At 43.6% G+C, this 23,083-nt stretch overlaps 1 protein-coding gene across 8 annotated transcripts in view; it reads left to right on the top strand.

Moving 5' to 3' along the window:
• LOC311137212 (protein-methionine sulfoxide oxidase mical3a-like) overlaps positions 1–23,083 on the top strand; it is a 92,528-nt gene that overhangs the window by 49,463 nt on the left and 19,982 nt on the right. For 4 of the 8 annotated variants that reach the window (XM_084171575.1, XM_084171574.1, XM_084171572.1 and 1 more), the window contains exons 14-23: positions 1,086–1,204; positions 1,430–1,501; positions 1,631–1,813; positions 3,362–3,472; positions 11,406–11,592; positions 12,969–13,063; positions 13,215–13,308; positions 18,539–18,734; positions 19,037–19,440; positions 20,800–20,955. In XM_084171575.1, the coding sequence (XP_084027701.1) occupies positions 1,086–1,204; positions 1,430–1,501; positions 1,631–1,813; positions 3,362–3,472; positions 11,406–11,592; positions 12,969–13,063; positions 13,215–13,308; positions 18,539–18,734; positions 19,037–19,440; positions 20,800–20,955 (1,617 nt within the window). Of the gene's footprint in view, positions 1–1,085; positions 1,205–1,429; positions 1,502–1,630; positions 1,814–3,361; positions 3,473–6,019; positions 6,122–6,566; positions 6,633–7,067; positions 7,179–7,379; positions 7,476–10,393; positions 10,502–11,405; positions 11,593–12,968; positions 13,064–13,214; positions 13,309–18,538; positions 18,735–19,036; positions 19,441–19,979; positions 20,070–20,799; positions 20,956–21,432; positions 21,496–23,083 lie in introns of all 8 variants that reach the window. The other 4 variants (XM_084171579.1, XM_084171576.1, XM_084171577.1 and 1 more) reach the window with 4 other exon arrangements.

Raw genomic sequence — 23,083 nt, 5'->3', positions numbered from 1 at the left:
ATCGTGGACTACAGGAAACGGAGGGCCGAGCACGCCCCCATTCACATCGACAGGGCTGTAGTGGAGCCGGTCAAGAGCTTCAAGTTCCTAGGTGTCCACATCACTAAGGATCCATCATGGTCCAAACACACCAACACAGTCGTGAAAAATATTTTGCTTCGGCCCTGAGATTCTCAAAAAGCTCTACAGCTGCACCATCGAGAGCTTCTTGACTGGCTGCATCACCGTTTGTTATGGCAACTGCTTGTTATCCGACCTCAAGGCGCTGCAGAGGGTAGTGATGTACTGGGCCGAGCTTCCTACCATCCAGGACCTCTAAACCAGGCGGTGTCAGAGGAAGGCCCAAAAAATCGTCAACTACTCCAGCCACCCAAGCCACAGACTGTTCTCTCTGCTACCACACGGCAAGCGGTACCAATGTACCAAGTCTGGAACCAACAGCTTCTACCCCCAAGCCACACTGAACTCTACCCACACACTCACATACTTACACTGAAACCCCAACACACACACTACGTGCGCCCACACACACGGGTCCCATGTGGCTCAGTTGGTAGAGCATGGAGCTTGCAAAGCCAGAGTTGTGGATTTGATTCCCACAGGGGACCAGTTCGAAAAAGTATGAAAAATGTATGCGCTCACTATTGTAAGTTGCTCTTGACGTAAATTTACAAAAATATAACGCAACATGCACACACATGCATAAACATTTTCTGCTCCCTATATATAGCTTTGTTATTTTTACTCTTTATTTTTATTAGTTATTCACTGTCACTGTTTCTATTTTTTTTCGAAAATGTTGTATCTTATCTTTAACTCTGCATTGTTGGAAAAGGATAGGTAAGTAAGCATTTTACTCTTAGTCTACACCTGTTGTCTATGGAGCATGTGACAAAAACATTTTTATTTTTATTTGATGTTCATTAGGCACCAAACTGACTGAAACGAGGAGGGTCCTACCTGAACTTGTCCAATGAGAAATGCTCGTTAAAATGTTCCATTGCAAAACATTTTGCTATAGTGTACCCTATTGAATGCAACCCTGGTGTGTACGGCCTTACATTCTCTATCTGTTACATTTTCAGGGGACCAGAACATGAGCCCTGAGGAGAAGGCTGCGTTGATCAACAGTACTAAGTCCCCCATCTCCTTCCTAAGCAAGCTAGGCCAGAGCATCTCTATCTCACGGAAGCGTAACCCCAAGGTCAGGACTCAATCAATCAATCAAATTAATTTTATAAAGCCCTTTTTAAATCAGCAGTAGGAAAAGCACAGTGGCCAGGACTCATGGCCCAATACATCGCTGTCAGCAGTCTCATTCCCTTTAACACAGATTACTGTGTTTACGTCATGTTTTAATGCTACTGTATGAGTCAATAGATGTCTGCCTGAAATAACCAGTGACAACATGTGATTATGTGATCAACAGGACAAAAAGGAGAAGGATGTGGATGGTTTGGGGAAGAGGAGGAAGACCAGCCAAGCTGGCCACTCTGAAGACGTGAGTAAAACGTTCAAGGGTTCAAACTCAGACGCTGAATTCCTCTTCGGAGCTTTGCAAAACTCAGAGAAACTATTAGGTAAACCTCATTCTCTGACTGGTCTCTTCCTGTCCATGTGTTTGTAACAGGAAGAGGTTTTGAGGGGTAACTGTGACGACCGGCCATCTAACAGTACTGCTCTGACAGAAAGGAAGATGAAGGAAGAGTCAGCGGCTGTAGGGAACCACAACAAAGTCAAGTCCATGGCCACCCAGCTCCTCGCCAAGTTTGAGGAGAACGCCCCCGCCGAATCCAAGGGCCTCAAAAGACAGGTATGAAGAGACTCATGTGTCTGGTGGATGTAAGGAGTAGTCTTGCTTGCCTGGATGTGGGAAGAGGCGACAGTAAACTGTTTTAAAAATGAGAACTGTTGCTTGGGACTTAGCTTTCCTGGATGATAGATCACATGACAGCTCTGTTTGCACACAGTGTTTTGTTTGTCAAACAGTAAATATGCAGATCTATTTCATCTCACGGCGTCTAACATGACTAATAGTCTTGTGATGCTGAGTGTGTAGGAGCACTGTACTACTGTATTATTGTGTTGAACGCCAGGGCCTGTATAAATAAAACTTCTCAGGGTAGGAGTGCTGATCTAGAATCAGTTTTCCCTTTTAGATCATAATGAATAATGATTATGTAAAGGTGGAGGACCTGATTCTAGATCAGCACTCCTACTGTGAGTCGCTTTGTGAATACGGGCCCAGAATGCGAATATTGACGTGGACCGGGCCTGGCGGCATATTGTTCCGTGGTACAGAAGTGCTGATAGTGCTGACTGGTTTGCTCCTCCAGGACTAGGGATGTGAATGGGTTTACAGAGCCAGTCCAAGACCTGATCCTGGGTCAGTCATCCTGCCTGGAGCAGTGGGAAGGCTCTGTGGACTAGTGGAACACAAGCCACTATTGTTGACATAGAAAGACAACTTACAGGCAGCGTTCCCAAGTGTTGCCATTCCAAAATTCCTGCTCGGGCTGTGTGTTTTGCAATTGCTACATCTGATAAGATCATTGATACACAAAAGACTCTGAGGACGACTTGGTTAATGTAAATTGAATTGATGAAACGTTAGAAGTGAATAGCCTGCCCAGGTCAAGTGATGTGCTGCGTGAACAGCTTTGTGCAGAACGTTAGAAAGGTTTCTCTTTTGGTCACATATTTGTACAATGTGAAATATGATTGGTAAATCAATGTTTAGTTGTCATCTTTCCTAATGGTATAATAACCAGCTACAAATGGCCCATCAAAGACGATGTACATGCTGGTTAATAGGAGCTAAGCCCTACTTATGTTGAATTCCACTGGTGGTAATATTACATTTTATACTGCTGCTGCTGCTGTGTTGAATTGAATTGTGTCACACCAGAATGGCTGAAAGAGGAGCCTGTGTGTGCGTTTTTCCAGCCAGTGAGCTTCACTTTTTCATCCCCTCTTTGACCCTGCTGCTCTTTGCAAGAAATGCTGATAATGTCTTTACCACAGTATCCATATTACAGTTCTTAATTCTGTAGTCAGTTATAAGCCTAAGATAGTTCCAGTTGGTACAATAATCAATAATGTCATATTACGTTACACACAGCCAGCATGCTATTCTTATGACAAACTCCATTTCCTTTAGTTTTTTTTCTCCCAGTTAAATTTTTTTTCCAGCCAGCATGTCTTCTCATGTTTCACTTCCCTCTCTATTTTTCTCTCTTCCACATCTCCTCCCACCGTGGATCATGACCGGGACTCATGGGGAAATTGCTCACCGTGTCCTGGTCTCTTATTGACCACTTTGGCTGTCACTCATCTTCCACTCATATTCCACTGGTCAAAGGGGGATTCTCTGCCCAATCTGGATCTCCTCCTGGCGCTGCCCCCTCCCCCTGCCTCCCTGGCCCCCCCCAGGGAGCCTGTCCGCTTAGCTCCGGTCCCTGCATGGAGACAGGTAAAGAGTGGACTAGTTTAACCCCTGGATGTCCCTAAGCAACCTTCTCTCTGCTGTGTTTTACAGTAGTATAGATGGGGAAAGCTGCTTTGTGTCCAGATTGTTATTGATCATAGACATAGCATGTCTTGTTTTCTGTAGACTTTGGAGTGATAAAACCAGTAGTTCCGATTTTGTTAATGACAACAACAAAAAAAGTCAGTGTACATGTTCTAAAACTTCTGGATCAGATAGTTTTGTGTGTGTGTGGTGCCAGAATAAGCAGCTGTGTGTGGTTGCGGTCCGTTGACCTTTCGGCCCAGACGGTGTGTGATGTCATGTTTTCTCTTGTCCCATGTGGATTATCCCTTCTCCTTCTCCCTCTCTCCCTTATCCCCTCTCCTTCTCCCTCTCTCCCTTATCCCCTCTCCTTCTCCCTCTCTCCCTTATCCCCTCTCCTTCTCCCTCTCTCCCTTATCCCCTCTCCTTCTCCCTCTCTCCCTTATCCCCTCTCCTTCTCCCTCTCTCCCTCTCTCCTTATCCCCTCTCCTTCTCCCTCTCTCCTTATCCCCTCTCCGACTCCCGCCATATTGTCTCAGAAACGCAACCAGCAGCAGGAGCAGCTCAGCTTCCGCTATAAGGAGAAGGTCAAGTGTCAGACCCTACCCATCAGAGGGGAGCAGGTACGCTGGCCTGGCTGACGCTGTAGTAGTCTCTGCCTACTAGGCCGTCTCCCCTCTCCAGTTTACCAGCTAACCATGCTATCAGTGCTAGCTACTAGCTAGCCTAGCATCCCATGCCTTCATAGACAAACAGGCTTTCGCTTTAGCTTAGCTCAGTTAGCTTAATTGTGCTAGTAATCTAAGCTTAGTTAGCTAATCATTGAAGCTTCTTTTGTCGTTTCTGTGTGGTTCTTTTTTAAATTGTAGATGCTAATAGTTTGAGCCATGAAGCTAAATGGCTAGTTCAGAGCTGTGCTTGATTGACCCCTGAAAGCTAATACTCAGTTGAGCTAATTTGCTGGATATAGTCTGCAATGAAAAAATATAGATTTTTTGTGGAAATATTAGTTAACACACCATGAAGCCATTAAAGGTAGACTCAGCGATATGATGTAGATGCAGAAAGTAAACAGCATAGTGGGTCAGTTTCCGCAACAACTAAGAGTGTTGAAGCGCGAGGCTCAACTTCTGTGCTGTTTTGGTGCCCTGCCTACCACACTGTGAACCAGGCCCCCAGTGTCCGGTCTGGAGCGTGAAGTCACGAGCTCTGCTGGTCAGCTACTGCGTAGAAACCTAGCGGTGCCAAAAGCTCTGGTCTGCCCTAGAAAGCCAATGTAAATTACGATCGGCAGAACAAATAATTTTTAGACTGCTGTTTTGGGCTCTAAAATTAGTTTATTATGATCAAGTTCGATCCCCACAGAGAATTATTTTAAAGTTTGCTACAAATTGAGATATTTAATTAAATACTGATCCATTCTGATTACTACATTTGCCATCACACAGGACCACGTACTGACACAGACCAATCACAGGCCGACAGGCTACGAGGAGGCTCATTCACGCTCTTTGCACGTGTCTCTCAGGCAGGATGAAAACGACATCGACCATGATCCTTTGCTAGTTAGGGCCACTTTCACCATGATCCTTAGCGGTTTTTGGTGCCATTCAGCCCCATTCAGCAATATGGCGCACTTCAAATTAAAATACTTCCGGCTTCATGCGCCATCGGTTGTTTTCCATAGGAATACGTAGATGATGTCAGCGCTATCACTATCTGCTGGTTTTAATGTTTATGAGGTGAACAGCGTGAAGCAAACCCATGCACATGGGCAGATACTGTGTGTGACTGTGTGAGAGCGAAGTCTTCAATATCTGTGGTGCTGCTTGTGGCAAAGTCTTTTAGCTGAGTTTACCTTTAACATCTAGACTGAGTGGACAGTGAGAACTTTCCAATACCACTTTTCCATCTCAAACACTCATGTTCCCTGATTAGAGCTCCTGTTTTAGTAGCTCTTCAGACTCACATAAGTATACTCTCGCTCACCACAGTATTTCATACTTTCCTCATCATGCAATTCTTCCCCCCCTTTTCCCATTCATCCAAGGTTTTTGTGGCTGTTGAAGGAAAAAAACACTTGCAGATTTCTCTCTTGCTTCTAACTGTATATTAACTAGAGTTGGGAAATGTGGAGATGTGATTTATTTGCCTTAATTTTCCACATACATCCAGTGGGTGGTCTTTATGCACAGTGTGTGTCCTTGTGTGTCATTCAACAGTGTTGGCATGAGTGTTTAGTGCAGTAGAATGCCAGTGGTAGTAACGTGGATGAGTGTGGGGGTGAGGGTAGCACTGTAGCAGATGATTGTTTTAGCCTAGTGGATGAGAATCATTAGTTAAATTGATATTAATATGTCAATGTGTGTGTTGACTTCAAAAGTGAATTCGGATGAGATAATATGAATGGTATAGAGTTTGTGTGTGTGTGTGTGTGTGTTAAATGGTGTAAGTGTGCACGTCGGTGACACCATCAAGTGACGGCCTGTCCTCCTCTCCTCACTCAAGCCAAGAAGCGGTACAGAGTGGAACTCGGGCTCACGGAGCTGCCCTAAGAAAACCATTCTGCTTTCCTCTTCCTCCACCTCTTCACTCTCTCTTCACTCACAGGTGACCAGTCTGTGCCATACCATACCAGACCATACATATACTCCCCTATCCTCTTCCTTGTCGATCCTATATCTAACCTCTTTCCTCTCAGGTCTCGTCTTACCTTTGTATAAGTTCTCCAAATGTGCTGTCAAAGTAGAAAGCTAGACTCTTCTTCCCCTCCCTCGTAGAGAACTTCCAATCTAACTAAAATAAGCTGTATCTAGTCTTAGTTTACATTCTTCTCATGAGTGGGTTGCTTTTTGTTAACTTTAACAGGGTTTACTTATGTTGTGGCTGACCAGTGTGTAGATTGGGGCCTTGTTGCCATACTGTCTGCAGTGAAAGATCTGATGCTGTATATGGCATGCTGCTGTTTGTTTATGAAGGCCCAGAGAGGAGAAACATGGTCCTAGCTCTCAGTGGTCAGTATTGAAGTGTCGGTCTCTGTGTATGTGTCCTCAAGCACTGTGGTAGAGGCGGTATGGAGGAGGAAGAGACCACACAGGACCAGACACCTCAGGCACACAGGGTAACAACCATGGTTGCATGGGCCTGCTGTAATCAGTGCTGACCCCTGGGGAACGAACAACACAGACGGAGTGTGTGTGATTGGGTGTCTCTACGGATTGTGTGGGGGAGAACGGAAGGAATTGTTGTGGGTAGAATATAATGATTGGGACGAACAACAATCAAAGTGTAAGCAGATGATGACTTCTGTCATTTCAGGGCTAGTTTCATTTGGGCACTGTTTGTTCTCTTGTACCATAGCAGTGCTTACATGCTAACTCATATACAGTATGAATACATGATATGTCTGCCCTTTGTCAATAGAGGTCTCTTATTCCATAGCCTTTCATAGAGTGTTAGGTCAACCTTACCAGCTAACTGCATCAACCAGTGTCAACAAGTTTTGGGACAAACAGACTGTAAACACACACAAGGCTTACCTTGGTTTGCTCTGCAGAAATGGGAACCCACGCAGCTTGAGGAGCCAGAGCCTATTCACATCCCTAGCATTCAGGAGAGGTCTGCGTGGCTAGTCGCTAAGTTTAAGGGTAAACCTGAGAAACCAAAGGTGAACACCAAACCGTGCTGTCTAGAATCAGTGAATCCATTATCTGTAAGTGATAGGCCTAGTAGATTTATTGCATTTTTGAATAGTTTGTGCGTGTTTAGTGTTGGTTTACTACTGTACTCTTCATCATTCTGATCATTCTCATTCCTGTTGCCTTCTCTAAACTGTCCCATTTCTCTGTCCTCTCCCTTCCCCCTGGAGCTTAAGAAAAAGCCCTCACGCTTTATAGAACAGTGGCACCTGTCCCTCAGCCAGAACACAGAAAGCCTCCTCTCCTCCCCTGAAAATATTGGACAGGTAGCCTCTCCTGCCTGGGGACTATAGACCTACAGTGTGGAGCTGGCACTAATACATCTCTGCTTCCTGGAAACATCACTACCTTTAGATATCATTATACAGCACTCATCTCTAAGTATATCTACTGCCATTAAGAACCGCTGCATTTTAACATTTCTCTGACTGCTAACCTCGTAAGTTTACCTAAGCTGAATTTGCCTCTGTGTTTCTACTGCATGACAAACGGAGATTGGCTTTTGAACAATGCAGCGTTTATAAGTCCTAAATGCCAGTAGTCACCTCTGCTAATAGTTGATGAATAAATCAATAAAAAATAGTTGATAAGTGATTTAAAGGTGCAGCAGTCAGGACACCCGTGTTAGGTCAGACAAACCTGTCACGTAAAAATCACTTCAACCACTAACGCAAGCACATAGCTTAACCTCAACGGTCTTTCCTGGTTAAATAAAGTTGAAATAAAATCAGGATCTTGTGTGGAGCATGGGATGTTTTGTGAAACAGCACTAAAAATACAGTGCATGGCTATATTCTGCCCTTCCCAGTCCTATTCTATTCTTTGTAACCTAATAATGCCTTATTCTGCAGGAACTAGAGCCTCTGCGCTCTGATGACCAAATGTCGCTACATGTCCTTAGTGTACAGGACAGGGCTGAGCAGCTAACCTCGCAGTTTCAAGGCAAGCCGGCAAAGCCACAGGTCATACACAGTATACCACCACCGCTCGATAGCCCTGAGGTCCAAGTTCCAAGTCAAGGACTTTACGGCTACCAAAGAACTGACCTGGTCTCTGATCTCTTTAGTTACTTTACAATATATCATGAATGTCAGATTGAGTGATAAACCAACAAATAAAAAACTGCGTAGGTTTTGATTAGTCCTATTATTTACTCAGTATCGGTCATTCGTGTTCTGTGGAATTAGAATATGACCCAGTCAAGGTATTTTCATATCAGCTTCTCTTGCATCTTCCCTAATTTCTCTTTTCTCTAACCAAGTCATCCTGCCATAACTGTCCTCTCTTCCCTCTTTCCCCTGGAGTCCACGAAAAAGCCCTTGCATTTCTTTATACAAAAGTGGCACCTGTCTTGCAGCCAGAGCCCAGAGAGCCCCCTCTCCTCCCCTGAAACTCTGAGACAGGTAGCCCCTCCCTTCTGGGAAGATTGACAGTGGAGATCACCCTAACACTTACTTGCTCTGGGAGATGGGCCAAATATCTCACTGCCTGGCCTGTGAGATGTAATTGAACTGATATCCAATGTGTGTCTTGACAAGCAAGTGCACACTGCATACAGGAATGGTTCATATTATGTATGAGGGTAAAAACGCATGTCCCGTTTTAGTCAACGATATTACTCAATTGCTGTGGTGAAAAGTGTGATGACACTATGTGGAAGAGAATGTACTGCAGTCATAGCCATATTATTGATTTATGTTCCAATAGATTGCTATTAGCAGTCACTTAGGTGTGGCCTGCATTGCATTGCAGTTGTATGGTCACTGTGCTTAGGGGAGTCCTTGCCTGATGTTTTGGCCTCAATACAGCTTAATTTGATCCTCATGTTGATAAGCCCTGTTCGGTTCCAACTGGGCTGGTGTAATCATGGCTCAGAGATGTGCTACTATAATACAGCATGTTATATTTACAGTAAATCAGCCATACTTTAAAATATTTAGATCTCTTTTCTATGGCTTACGCTGTGCTAACTGTGACCTCAATTCTGTCTCTCTGCAGGATAATTGTTATTTTGGGATCTTTGTAGATCTAATGGTGGCCATTTTAGGGTTACAGCTAAAGCACGTTTGAGATATTACAGTGAATCTCTGATCTTTTGAATGTACACAGTTGATCCTAACATTTTACTTTATCCTAAGCCAGTATAAACAATCTCTCTTCCTGTGTCCATGGTGACCAATTATCTTGTTTTATTAGCCAAAGGGTAGCGCAGGGAACATTAATACCATAAATCTGACTGTGTGTGTGCGTGCGTGTGCTCACACACATTTGGGTGTGCATCTGTATATGGGTGTAAGCACATATAGCCACTGTCAAAGTCCAGGATATTGCTCAGCTTCACAGGGCCAGTCAACAGCTGTTTCTCCTCATTAAAGTAATGGTGTGTTGACATCACTGGTGTTTTATTGGTTCAAATCCCAGAAGGCTTTCTGTCGGACATTGCATGTAGCGTGGTGTGGGTAATGGTTTTATTTGTGCCAATGAAGGTTCAAGAGTTGTATGCAGTTGGTTTGCATGCATTTCTCTTCTGTTGAAAACACTAATTCAAAGCAGTTCATTGGGTGGGGCTGGTGGGCCGATCAACCAAACATGGCTTCACATGCTTGATCAACCAAACATGGCTTCACATGCTTGATCAACCAAACATGGCTTCATTTCCCTCTTATGATCAGTTTAATATTATTTTCCAGTGCCCTTTAGTGCCTTACATAGTGTACTACCTCACCTCCCATCATAGTTTACCCCTCTTCCTCATACAACTCCTCCTACTCTGCCATTTAGTTTCTCTCATCCTTAAAGGGATACTTTGGGATTTTGACAATGAGGCCCTTTATCTACTTCCCCAGAGTCCGATGAACTCGTGGACTGCGTGCAGTTTGAAGGAAGTTGCTAACTGGCGCTAGCGCAATTGCTAACCAGTGTTAGCATAATCACTGGAAGTCTATGGTATCTCCTAGCATGCTAGCAGATACCATAGACTTCCAGTCATTGCACTAACGCTAGTTAGCGTTGGCTCGAAAAGCTACCTCTAACTTCCTTCATACTTGACACAGAGATAAAAATGGTATCCACAAGTTCATCTGACTCTGGGGAAGTAGATAAAGGACGTCATTGCAAAAATCCCAAAGTGTCTCTGTCTTTCTCATCCTACTCTCGTTTCTCTCTCTCTCTCTGCCTTCCATAGAGATATTTAAAGATGTACACAGGGGAAGTGAGCTTATTGGCTGAGCAGATAGCCAATCAGCTTCAACCTCAGGAGGAACCTAAGCCTTTACTTGACAAGAGGGAATTGGTGGAATTGGTAAGAGCCAATGGTATCATAGGGCACTAGGCATGTTGTAGACCCAAGAGTGAAGTGACTCCAGCTAGCGAACGTAGATGTGGTGTTTGGTGATGAGTGGAGCTAGGACTTCCTTCAAGTTCTAGAGAAGGATTGTAATTTTGTGTGTGTGTGTGTGTGTGTGTGTGTTTCTTAGGAACTAACTCTGTGACCAGTGTTCTGTGTGTGTGGAACATTTGACCTCACTTAAGCTTTGTGGAGTTTTGTTGTGGTATCCAACATGTGCCATAATCTCAGGTGTTTCTGAAAATCTGCCCCACACTTATCTGCCCCATATACATAGACTTGAAACCACTGGCCGCTTTAATAATGGAACACAAGTAACTCTAATAATGTTTACATATTTTTTTCTTTACTCATCTCATATGTATATACTGTATTCTATTTTACTGTATTTTAGTCTATGCCACTCCGACATTGCTCATCCTACATTTTCTAATATTTATATATTCCTTAATTCCATGATTTTACCATTAGATTGTGTGAATTGTTAGATATTACTGCACTGTTGGTGCTAGAAACACAATCATTTTGCTACACCCGCAATAACATCTGCTAAACATGTGCATGTGACAAATAAAATGTGATTTGATTTGAAATGTTTTGCCTGGTGTAAAAAAGGTCCTAGTGGCTAATCCACAGCCATAATCATTGTATGGCCTACTTATTACTAGGTCATTAATGGTTTGATATCAATGGAACATTTGATCCCATATCCCCTAACTCTCTATCAGTTTGATTTTCCCACTTTGTTGTGAAGTTGGGGCTTCAGGAAAATGGCTTCCCACTCTCCCCATCTCTCTTTACCTCTCTGCAGCCCCTAATACAGTCTCCTCTCGTCCTCTCACCCCTACAGAGTTCCCTGAGGAAGGAGTTCCCCCAGAACATCGGGGGCAGCGATGTGTGCTTCTTCTGCCGGAAGCGTGTGTACGTTATGGAGAGGCTGAGCGCCGAGGGCAAGTTCTTCCACCGCAGCTGCTTCAAGTGTGACTACTGCGGCACCACACTACGTCTTTCGTCCTACGCCTTCGATGTGGAGGACGGTACGTGGAGGAAGACCCTACTTTAAGCCACCTGTTGTGGTTACTATGTAGTGTGCTTTTCGTTCAATACAAATATGTTTGTGCTGTCTTCCCATGGAATGACTATAGGAGTTGGTAACACCGTACTAAAACAAATATACACTGAGTGTACAAAACTTTAACGACACCTGCTTTTTCCATGACAGACCAGGTGAATCAAGGTGAAAGCTATGATCCCTTATGGATGTCACTTGTTAAATCCACTTCAAAACAGTGTAGATGAAGGGGAGGAGACAAGTTAAAGAAGGATTTTTAAGCCTCAAGACTATTGAGACATGGACTGTGTATGTGTGCCATTCGAGGGTGAATGGGCAAGACAAAATATTTAAGTGCCTTTGAACGGGGTATGGTAGTAGGTGCCAGGCTCACCGGTTTGAGTGTGTCAAGAACTGCAACAATTTCCAGTATGAAAAATGTATGCACTCACTAATTGTAAGTCGCTCTGGATAAGAGCGTCTGCTAAATGACTAAAATGTCAACTGGATCACAAAAAAAAATGTTTCAAGAATGGTCCACCACCCAAAGGACATCCAGCCAACTTGACACAACTGTGAGAAGCATGGTAGTCAACATGGGCCAGCATCCCTGTGGAACGCTTTCGTCACCTTGTAGATTCCATATCCCGATGAATTGAGGCTGTTCTAAGGGCAAAAGGGATGCAACTGAATATTAGGAAGGTGTTCCTAATGTTTTGTACACTCAGTGTACTTGTGAATAGATACAGCTTGCATACACTGTTGATATGTTTACAAAAACATCCCACCTGAATGACACAATCACTTTGTTTTGACTAAATTCAAACAGGGCACAGACATTTCTGACACGCAATAAGATCATTTGAGACTCGCTCAAATTAACCTGTTACATGATCAAGATACTGTAGAAAGTGCTGCCTCATAGACATACACACACATACTATGCCAAGCCTTGTCCTTGTGGTTGTCCTTGTGGTTACAATAGGAGTCATCATATTGTCCTCATAGCGTCTGCCGCATTATTTATTTATTTTCTCTCTCTGAGTGTCATAAGGCCTCTCTTGTGCTCATGGAACAAGAAGCAAATTGTTAGCAATGACAGAGTGGCTGTTTCTCCCAGTTTAGTTAGTGATCCCAGTCATCCCACTGGTAGAGCAGACTCCAGAATTCCCACTAGGAACTGATGGAGGGAGGGAGGGAGGACAATCATTTTGTCTTTCTATGAACAACATACTCTCACACACAGGCTTTCACCGAACTAAAGAGTATGCAACAGTCATGAGGTTAATGCAGTCTGATCTGCATAAGATGTCTGTTTTGCACTGGTTTAATACTTCTCTGTTTCTGTCTTTTCTCCTACAGGGAAGTTTTACTGCAAGCCCCACTACTGTTACCGCTCGTCTGGTCAGGCTCAGAGGAAGAGGCCGGCTCCGACCCCTGCTCCACTCAATGCTAAGGTACTACTGACCCATCATCTCTCCACACACACACACACACACACACACACACACACACACACACACACACTGGATCTGTCATGTAGGATAATCAGGAAGTGTAGGATATGTATTGACCCCCTCCTCCCTTCCACTTCTGTCTTGTCTCCAGGACAACCAGGCGTCCTTGCCCGCAGCGGTCACCCTGGACTCCCCCGGGAGGGGGGCGATGGCATCCCCGTCTCCCACCGAGCACCGGCCCTCAGGTACCCCCAATACCCCGCTTTCCTCACCTGTAGCTGTGGTGCCACTGCCCCGCCTGGCCCCGCTGGCCCGGGCTCGGGGGGTGGGGGAGGGGCCCCTGCGCACCCTCTGCCGCACCCTGTCCTGGACCTGCCACCAGGTGGCACGAACTCCCCTCGACTCGCCCTTCCTTTGTACCTACTGTATCTACCTCTTCTGCTGTTTCACCCTCAACGCCCTGCTCAATCTCCTAGCATGACCTGTAGCATGATGTACTACAGTACCCATAATGCTTTGTAGAACATATCCCGTCTCCCTATGACCTCCGTGACTTTACTTCACCAACTAATGACTCTGAGTGAAACTGTATAGATCTAAGCTAGCATCCTCTATTCCTCTTTCGTATAGCTTGTTGACTTGATGTCCTGTTGATGTAAATCTTGTGATTCTGTGTGTGGTGTTATTTATTTCTTGAAGATGCATCATTCCCTCCCATTCGCATTCAATTTGTGATTGATTTTGGCCAGTAAAGTAGCCCCGCTGCCAGCTAGATTTGAAACGAATGGTGCATCTTCTTCTTCTTCATTTCTCGGCTGGGAAATTAAAATAACAGTCAGGCAAAATGATGAGCCTTCGCTGTTTGCTTCTGTGGTTTTTAAGACTTCATCATACTGTAGTTAACTTTTCTCACTGAGTTATAGTAATTATTATTATTATTAGTAATTTAACAGTAACCTGTTGAATTTTATCCTGTAGTTATGTACATTAAATGTCAGATTTATATCAATTAATTAATTATATTAAACATGTTATATTACTCAACAAATAAGTTGTGTGCTCTTTTGCCTGCCTGTGCTTTAATCAAAGGCCAAACGTGTGATTGTAACCTGTAGTGGCCTGTGACTTTCTTAGCTTTACCTCCTTTTTGACCTGCTCACTAGAGCGTGCCTGTATCAGTGCTTGTGATTGGTTCTCTGTAAGCTTGACCTTTTCACCCTCCTATCAGAGCAGCCTGAAGCCAAGAGCTAGTGCTTGAAACAGTGCTTGTGATTGGTCCCTTGTGAGATCCACCCTCCCTCTCCTCTGACCGTACCATCAGTGGCTGTCCTGTCTGTCTGTCCTCCTGCATTCCCACCCCTCTCTTTGCATACTAACACCTCCAATGCTTTTCCTTAATGCTACATTTCTCTTGCATATACTGTAGTGTCATAGATGTTACAAATGAAATGTATAGGTTGATATCTCTAATGTAAGGCTAATGATCTAAAGTGTGAAGTTTGTAGCTTAGATGACTTTAATAGGTCATTTGTAGGCCTTAGGCCAGTATTATATTTAAGGTAAATATAAGGCTTTCATCCCCCAACTACTAGTACATTTATACTTGGTACTAAGATATACAGTACCAGTCAAACGTTTGGACACACCTACCCATTCAAGTGTTTTTCTTTATTTTTACTATTTTCTATATTGTAGAATAATAGTGAAGACATCAAAACTATGAAATAACACATATGGAATCATGTAGTAACCAAAAAAGCGTTAAACAAATCAAAATATATTTTATATTTGAGATTCTTCAAAGTAGCCACCGTTTGCCTTGATGACAGCTTTGCACACTCTGAGCATTCTCTCAATCAGCTTCACATGGAATGCTTTTCCAACCGTCTTGAAGGAGTTCCCACATATGCTTTGCACTTGTTGGCTGCTTTTCCTTCACTCTGCAGTCCAACTCATCCCAAACCATCTCAATTGGGTTGAGGTCGGGTGATTGTGGAGGCCAGGTCATCTGATGCAGCACTCCATCACTCTCCCTCTTGGTCAAATAGCCCTTACACAGCCTGGAGGTTGAAAAACAAAAACAAATGATAGTCCCACTAAGCGCACACCAGATGGGATGGCGTATCGCTGCAGAATGCTGTGGTAGCCATGCTGGTTAAGTGTGCCTTGAATTCTAAATAAATCACAGACAGTGTCACCAGCAAAGCACCCCCACACCATCAAACCTCCTCCTCCATGCTTCACGGTGGGAACCACACATGCGGAGATAATCCTTTCACCTACTCTGCGTCTCACAAAGACACAGCGCTTGGAACCAAAAATCCACCGGACAGATTTCCACCGGTCTAATGTCCATTGCTCATGTTTCTTGGCCCAAGCAAGTCTCTTCTTCTTATTATTGGTGTCCATTGGTAGTGGTTTCTTTGCAGCAGTGGTCCTCTGTAGCTCAGCTGGTAGAGCACGGTGCTTGTAACGCCAGGGTAGTGGGTTCGATCCCCGGGACCACCCATACACAAAAATGTAAGTCGCTTTGGATAAAAGCGTCTGCTAAATGGCATATTATTATTATTATTAATTCGACCATGAAGGCCTGATTCACGCAGTCTCCTCTGAACAGTTGATGTTGAAATGTGTCTGTTACTTGAACTCTGTGAAGCATTTATTTGAGCTTCAATCTGAGGTGCAGTTAACTCTAATGAACTTTCTTCTGCAGCAGAGGTAACTCTGGGTCTTCCTTTCCTGTGGCGGTCCTCATAGAGCTTGATGGTTTTTGCGACTGCACTTGAAGAAACTTTCAAAGTTCTTGAAATTTTCGGGATTGACTGACCTTCATGTCTTAAAGTAATGATGGACTGTCATTTCTCTTTGCTTATTTGAGCTGTTCTTGCCATAATATGGACTTGGTCTTTTACCAAATAGGGCTATCTTCTGTATACCACCCCTACCTTGTCACAACACAACTGATTGGCTCAAACACATTAAATAATAAATTAACTTTTAACAAGGCACACCTGTTAATTGAAATCCATTCCAGGTGACTACCTCATGAAGCTGGTTGAGAGAATGCCAAGAGTGTGCAAAGCTGTCATCAAGGCAAAGGGTGGCTACTTTGAAGAATCTCAAATATAAAACACATTTTGATTTGTTTAACACTTTTCTGGTTACTACATGATTACATGTGTTATTTCATAGTTTTGATAACTATATAATATAATATATATAACTATACAATATAGAAAATAGTAAAAATAAAGAAAAACCCTTGAATGAGTAGGTGTGTCCAAACTTTTGACTGGTACTGTATATAAGATATGCTGTAGGAAGGCCGCAGGCATGACATATATTTCCTGTTAATGGCAATGATATTGATCATCTCGTAACACATGCTGACCTTTGGGAATCCCTATCATTTGTATTATAGTCTTTAGAGGTTAGTCGAACAAGAGTCATTGGCTCAAGAATCTATCGTCTCATGATGCAGACAGTATAATTGTCTTCTAAATGCTCCCCTGTGATACTAGAGTTCTGCATTCTTCAGTTTCACTCATCTGACATGAACTGTCACCACTTTCACCAGCACATAAAAACAAATCAAATATCACACTCACTGCCTTACCACACCATGCTTTGGTGAGTGTTGCATGGGGTCATTGCTTACAACACATTGTCTGTTGGTAAGTTTCTCTCCCCTAACTTTAAGCTGCACTTAGAATTTTAAAGAACACATTTATAATTGTTGCTGTGCCCTATAGATGCGCTAAAAAGGTAAATGGAACACGACCCAAAAAATGTAAACGCCATAGAAATGTGTGGGGGAAAGATGCCGTGGGGGAAAGATCCCGAATCTCTTCATTGCCCCCCAGCAAAATTAGCCTATATTGTTTATACTGTATGTGTATTTCACAATATGTTAAAGGTAAAAATCGGAGTATAATGCTTGTATGGATGTCAAACCCAATATATGTTCATGTCATCATCACTTATCAACTGCATTACAGTTCAAAACAACTTTGACTACCACCACCAATTTCTCTATGCTAGCTATGCTACTAGCTCATACGAACGGGAGTTAGCATTTAGCAGTCACTTCTTCAAAACCTGAAAAGGGACAACTTCTAAATGTTCTGCAGCGAAAACAGCCAAATATATCAAAATCAGACTTTAGTAACCACATTGTGGGCCTGTTACAATATACACTGAGTGGACAAATCATTAAGGACACCTTCCTAATATTGAGATGCACCGTCCCCTTTTGCACTCAGAAGAGCCTCGTCGGGGCATGGACTCTGCTGTCAAAAGCGTTCGACAGTGATGCTGGCCCATGTTGACTCTAATGCTTCCCACAGTTGTGTCAAGTTGGTTGGATGTCCTTTGGGTGGTGGACCATTCCTGATACACACGGGAAACTGTTAAGCGCAAAAAACCCAGCAGCGTTGCAGTTCTTAACACAAACCGGTGCGCTTGGCACCTACTACCATACCCTGCTCAAAGACACTTAACTCTTTTGTTTTGCCCGTTCACCCTCTGAATGGCACTCATACACAATCCATGTCTCAATTGTCCTAAGGCTTAAAAATCCTTCTTTAACCTGTCTCCTCCCCTACATCTATGCTGATTTGAAGTGGATTTAACAAGTGACATCAATAAGGGATCATAGCTTTCACCTGGACTGTCATGGAAAGATCATGTGTCCTTAATGTTTTGTACACTCAGTGTATAAATCATTACGGATTTGACGAATATCCACTTTGTTAGATCAGATTTGTGGAATGTGTCTCAATGACGGCATCAGTGTCCTGCGTTCCATTGACCTCTTTACAGCATCTGTGCTAATGTATAATCTCACCTCAAATTTAGACTATCAGTCTCTGTCAGTTTTAAGAGTTGCTTCCTAGGATGGGAAAAAGGCAAAGTAGTACCAACCTTTACCCTGTTGCATATAGAATTGTATCTTATATAATTCTATATACTATAAAGTATAGATAATATACAGTATATATATATTTGATTTGTGAGACACTGTAGGAAACCAAATTAATGCAATAAATTCTTAGAATGACTTGTGTTTTTGTCTGTTTTTCCTAGAATCTAAAGAAATGTGTATAGAAACAAAACAAAAATGTCTCAAACATGACACAAATCAGTTGATACAAAATGAGTGACAATAAATCAGTGCTCAACTATAGTCATGGAAGAAACATGGATGGAAATGTGATTATTTAAAAGATCTGGTTGCTGGTAGCTAGCAAGTTATACAGTAGGTACAGTATACTGGTCCGATGGTATAGTGCAAACCTTGGGAGAAGTTGCGGAGGAGCATAGCCGCAGTTTGAATGATACCCGAGACTGCCTAGTGTCTACAGCCTTGCATGGCTCTTGCACTGCTGTATCCCTCTAGCTCCTCTCCTCAACCATGCTACCTATGATTTCTCAGTTGCCTGTCTGTATTCTCTCCCCCTCCGCGGTCCACCCCAGTCCCGGAGGTGAACGGGCTGCAGGAGCCCAGCCTGGCTAAGCGTCTGCGGGGCACGCCGGAGCGCATCGAGCTGGAGAACTACCGTCTGTCTCTGCAGCGGGAGGAGGACCTAGAGGAGGTGCCAGAGGAGACGCTGGCCGAACATAACCTAAGCAGTGTATTGGACAAGGACACACACGCAGACCTGGGCTCCAGGTGAGACCACAGGGGAATAGTCAACTCTGCATGGGGTGACCTGTGGCAACAACTGTTGAATCTCAGTCATTTAACATAGGCCTATGTATAGTAAAACCGTTGTAGATACTTAAATTATCATTTTAATATTGCATGTTCGTATGTGATGATCGTTATGGTCAGTGTTTTTCTAGTATAGTAAGTGTTCTAGTATTGGATACATACAGTGGCAGTAAGTGTTGGTGTATGTGTATCCCCTTCCATGATGACTCTCCAATCCTGCCTGCTCTAACTTGCACCCCCCCTCTCTTGCTCTCATACAGCAGCTCTGAGTCTGACATGGAGGAGGAGGACCAGGAGGATGAGGAGCAACATGAGGAGGAGCAGCAGGAGCCCCCCGGCCCCTCAGACCTGGGAGGAGTACCCTGGAAGGAGGCTGTGGAGCTCCATGCCAAGCTGAAGACCGACAGCGACCCAGGGGCTGAGGATGATGAGGGAGAGGATGATGAGGGAGAGGATGGTGAGGGAGAGGATGATGAGGGAGAGGATGATGAGGGAGAGGATGATGAGGGAGAGGATGATGAGGGAGAGGACGGTGAGGGAAAGGACGGTGAGGGAAAGGACGGTGAGGGAGTGGTCGAGACACATGGTCACATCGCTAGGGATTTAGAAGTGGAGGAAGAGGACGAAGAAGAGGAGGAGGACGATGAGGAGGAATCGAGTGATGGTAAACATTTCTTTAACAGTTTCACAAACATCTATGCAGTTTCTCTGTGGTTTTCAGATGTCGTGTTGGAGTGCCGATCCTTAATATTCTGTCATGATTCAATGAAAAGGTAGTGATATGACATTTTTGAATGTAGCTAATGTTTGTAGTTGTTCTGAGAGGTAGCCTCCAGTAAACTGGTGTTAGAGCCAGAGGGATGTCAATGTTTTCCCTATGATGTCATCCCTATGATGTCTTCCTCATCCCTCCTCCTCATGTGTATGTGAACATTCGGTCTTCATCTCAACTCTGTGACAATTTGTCACAAAACAGACTGAATCTGCTTTTTATAGAAAAGTGTACCTTTTTCACCTGTCATTGTAAAGTCATTGTTTTCCTCATCTTCTCCGTTTCTCCTCCTCCCTCTTCCTCTCCTCCTTTTCCTCCATGTGTCTCCCGTACTGTGTGTGCTTGTGTGACGTCTGTGCCCGAATGCGTTTGTGTCTTTCCTGTGTCTGTGTGTGGGTTATTATGTGGGCGATGTCTCCCCCAACTGGTAGAGGGGGAGTACTGCCCATGGGAGCGGGAGCTCCAGTCAGGCCTATGGCTGGAGAAACTCCAAGACGAAGAGGATACCTGTAGATTTAAAGGTAGCACCACTGCCTGCACCCTGCGGATGAGTTTTGCAGTTTGTACACTGAACAAAATAACTATGAGTGAAGAAACCTTCTCATTAAATTTTTTTTTTTTACCAGGCTTTCTCCTGAAGTGTTTTGTTGGCATTATTATGTTGTCTGATTTGGTTATGTTTGCAATATTATACGATTTTGAAAAGAGGAAGGATGATTATTTTTCATTCTCTGTTTTACATTTTCAAGCTGAAATATGACTTCCTGTTTTAGCCTAACCCTTTTAATGTTTTTCCAATTAACTTTTTTTTTGCAACTTCTGTACTAATCGACTAATACTAAGAAAATGTACAGAGTCAGTTTTAGTCATTGCAGTTTTAGCATGATAGACAGTGGTGTGATAACCATTGTTAAAGTATTTTTTAAATATATTTGTTCCTAATGTAATTACTGTAAAGCTGCTACTCTTGTTCCAGGATGCTAGTGCATGCAGCCTCCATCTTCCTCCTGTGGTATATCATATACAACTCTACTGTCTCCTACTGGTCTTTAATCACCTCTCTGCCTTCTCTCTCCTATCCCTTTTTTCTCTCTGTTCTGTCCTGTCTGTTCCCCTTTTCCTTTGTATTCCTCAACGACTGTCGGTCTCTCCTCTCCTCTCTCTCACCCTTATACAACCTGCAACTCAAATCCACACGCACCACTATCACACACCAACCATATATGGTCCAACCCCTACACCTCCATACAGCCAGGAACCTGCAGATCCAGCAAGTTCTGCAGCCTGTGGATCCGATGGGCATTAAGAATCTCAGAGGAGTCTCCGTACAGACAGAGGGGGACAAGGAGGGTCCTCCTGCCTCGGCCTCCCAGCCATCCACCACGCTCACCCAGCCCTCCTCCACAGGTAACCCAGCCCAGAGGAGCTCATCCCTGGGTACACTCCCAGAGCTGGCCCCGTGGCTCCTTGGCTGTTGGTCTCCGGGTTGGGGGAAGGAACCAGTGTGTCTCATCAGACTGGCTACTGCTGTGTGTCTGAGCCAGGAGGACCCACCCTGTTAACCCCAACATTAACAAACGTCTTGTCTATAATCATCTGTGATTTTGTTTTGATTGCCCTGCTTTATTTTATGTGTCTAATTTTTTTCAGCCTTTTATGTTGTCTCAGTGTTATCGCGGGGGGTCTGGGGTTGTGACTGGTGGACTAAGAGACACCGGTGTCACTGGGTCAGGTCAAAGGTCAACAATCACACCCCGGCTTCCTTCTTTTATTTATCCCGTTTCTTATTCTGTCTAGTTTGGCTTTGTTTTGTTCTGTTGTTTCTGTCCCATGTGTCTGTTCTGTTCTGTTCATTTCCTATCCCAATGTTTGTTTTGAATGTAGCCCCCGCCCACACATCTGCTCGTCATGAGGCTGTGCGAGTCTGGTTGGAGTCGGTGTCCGGAGGTAGTGCAGAGTGATATATGTGATCCTTATATATGATGACCCCTATACCTTAGCTCATAACTCTATTCTACTGTATACCGGCCTTCCTTAGAGCATGGCAGCACACACTCACACAGACACACACTCACAAGCATGCATGCCGTAACGATGCCACGCAAGAGAGCGTATCTCTCTTGGGGTCAGACCAACACTTGCACTACCTTTACCACTTTACTCACTCACCACCCAACCCCACTTCCCTGTACATCAGACTATACAGTACCGTACAGCAAATAGGAGTAGAAGGGGAGACAAGTTGCATAAGGTGTTCTAGACTTGACACATATTTATAGCAGCAAGCACCATCAAGAATGTAAGAGAATGAACTCAATCTGCCTCTCCTCTTTTGCCTGCTGGCCAGCTTTTGGGTTATGGGAGGGATGGTTATAGGTCATGTTAAAGCATGTCAGATATCAGGGTCAGTGCAGGGTGCCAGGCCAGCCAGGGTAAAGCTCTCTAAAAGCTGTGCTGATAACACATTAGAATGATTTTCTCTTGTAGGCTACACTTCACTCACCAGAGCTGTTGCAAGTCTAGGGTAGTCTTTCTCTGCCTGCACAATGGTGTCTCTAGATGGGGAATGAATGTGGGTGGAGTTGACAGTTAGAGCACAGTAATTTTTCTGGAATAGTTGTTTTCCTCTGATATTAACAGTTGCATGTTTCTGAGGTGGGGTGACTCCCATTTCAAGCTTTTGGAGGGGTTTCGTTCTTGACTCACAGAAAACATACAAACTCTCTCACCTATAGTGTATCGAGCTCACAAGGACACTTTGGACGAGGGATACTTTTGCTTGTCCACTTCAACATGGATGCCATTAACACCTTTTGGTTGTGCAATTGCTTGATACAAGCGTCATGATTTGCATTTGCAGAAATGGATCAGTGCATGTCTCTAACCACTAATCATGTCAAGATATATACTATTTTTTGTTTGTTTATGTGCGGAGACTGTTGTGCAAATATATGTAAATGTCATAATAACGTGTCTGTTAATATCTTACCTCAAATCTCTTTTTAAAGTTTGTCCCAGAAATGGACTTCTCCTAAGCCTAGTCTGCAGTAGTAGTTGTTGTTATAGCATAGCTTTTTTTTTATCCCGTTTCATATGCTTTTATCTCATTCCTGTTCTTCACGCTTCAAATTCACCCAAAGGCATTTTCTTAAGTATTTGTTTAATAACACTTTGTTTCTTATCTTTTACTCTGAGGTCAGAAATGAAGAGGGTTCAGATTAGGGTTGCTCCACCTCAAAAAGCACAAAGAGGATTTTGACACCCACCGTCTCAAATTGTTCTGAAATCGTTTCTGTAGTTAGAAACACATGAGATTAGCATTCCTGCAACATTATTTTGTTGAAATATAATTTGATCTCTAAGAAATTAAGCTAATTGATTGCACCCAAATTGGACATTTAAATGTATAGGGTTCATATAATATTCAATAAATATAGTACCCAACATCCTATTTGGACCAAACTTTTTCCTACCAATAAGTAAGACATGAGTAATCAAAAAATTATAATTATGTGAAAACCACCCACGGACCCCC

Source organism: Coregonus lavaretus (assembly GCF_964263955.1).
Source record: "Coregonus lavaretus genome assembly, chromosome: 11".
NCBI lineage: Eukaryota > Metazoa > Chordata > Actinopteri > Salmoniformes > Salmonidae > Coregonus > Coregonus lavaretus.
Note: the sequence above shows the minus strand (reverse complement) of the source record. Positions and strands in the feature narration are given on the sequence as shown.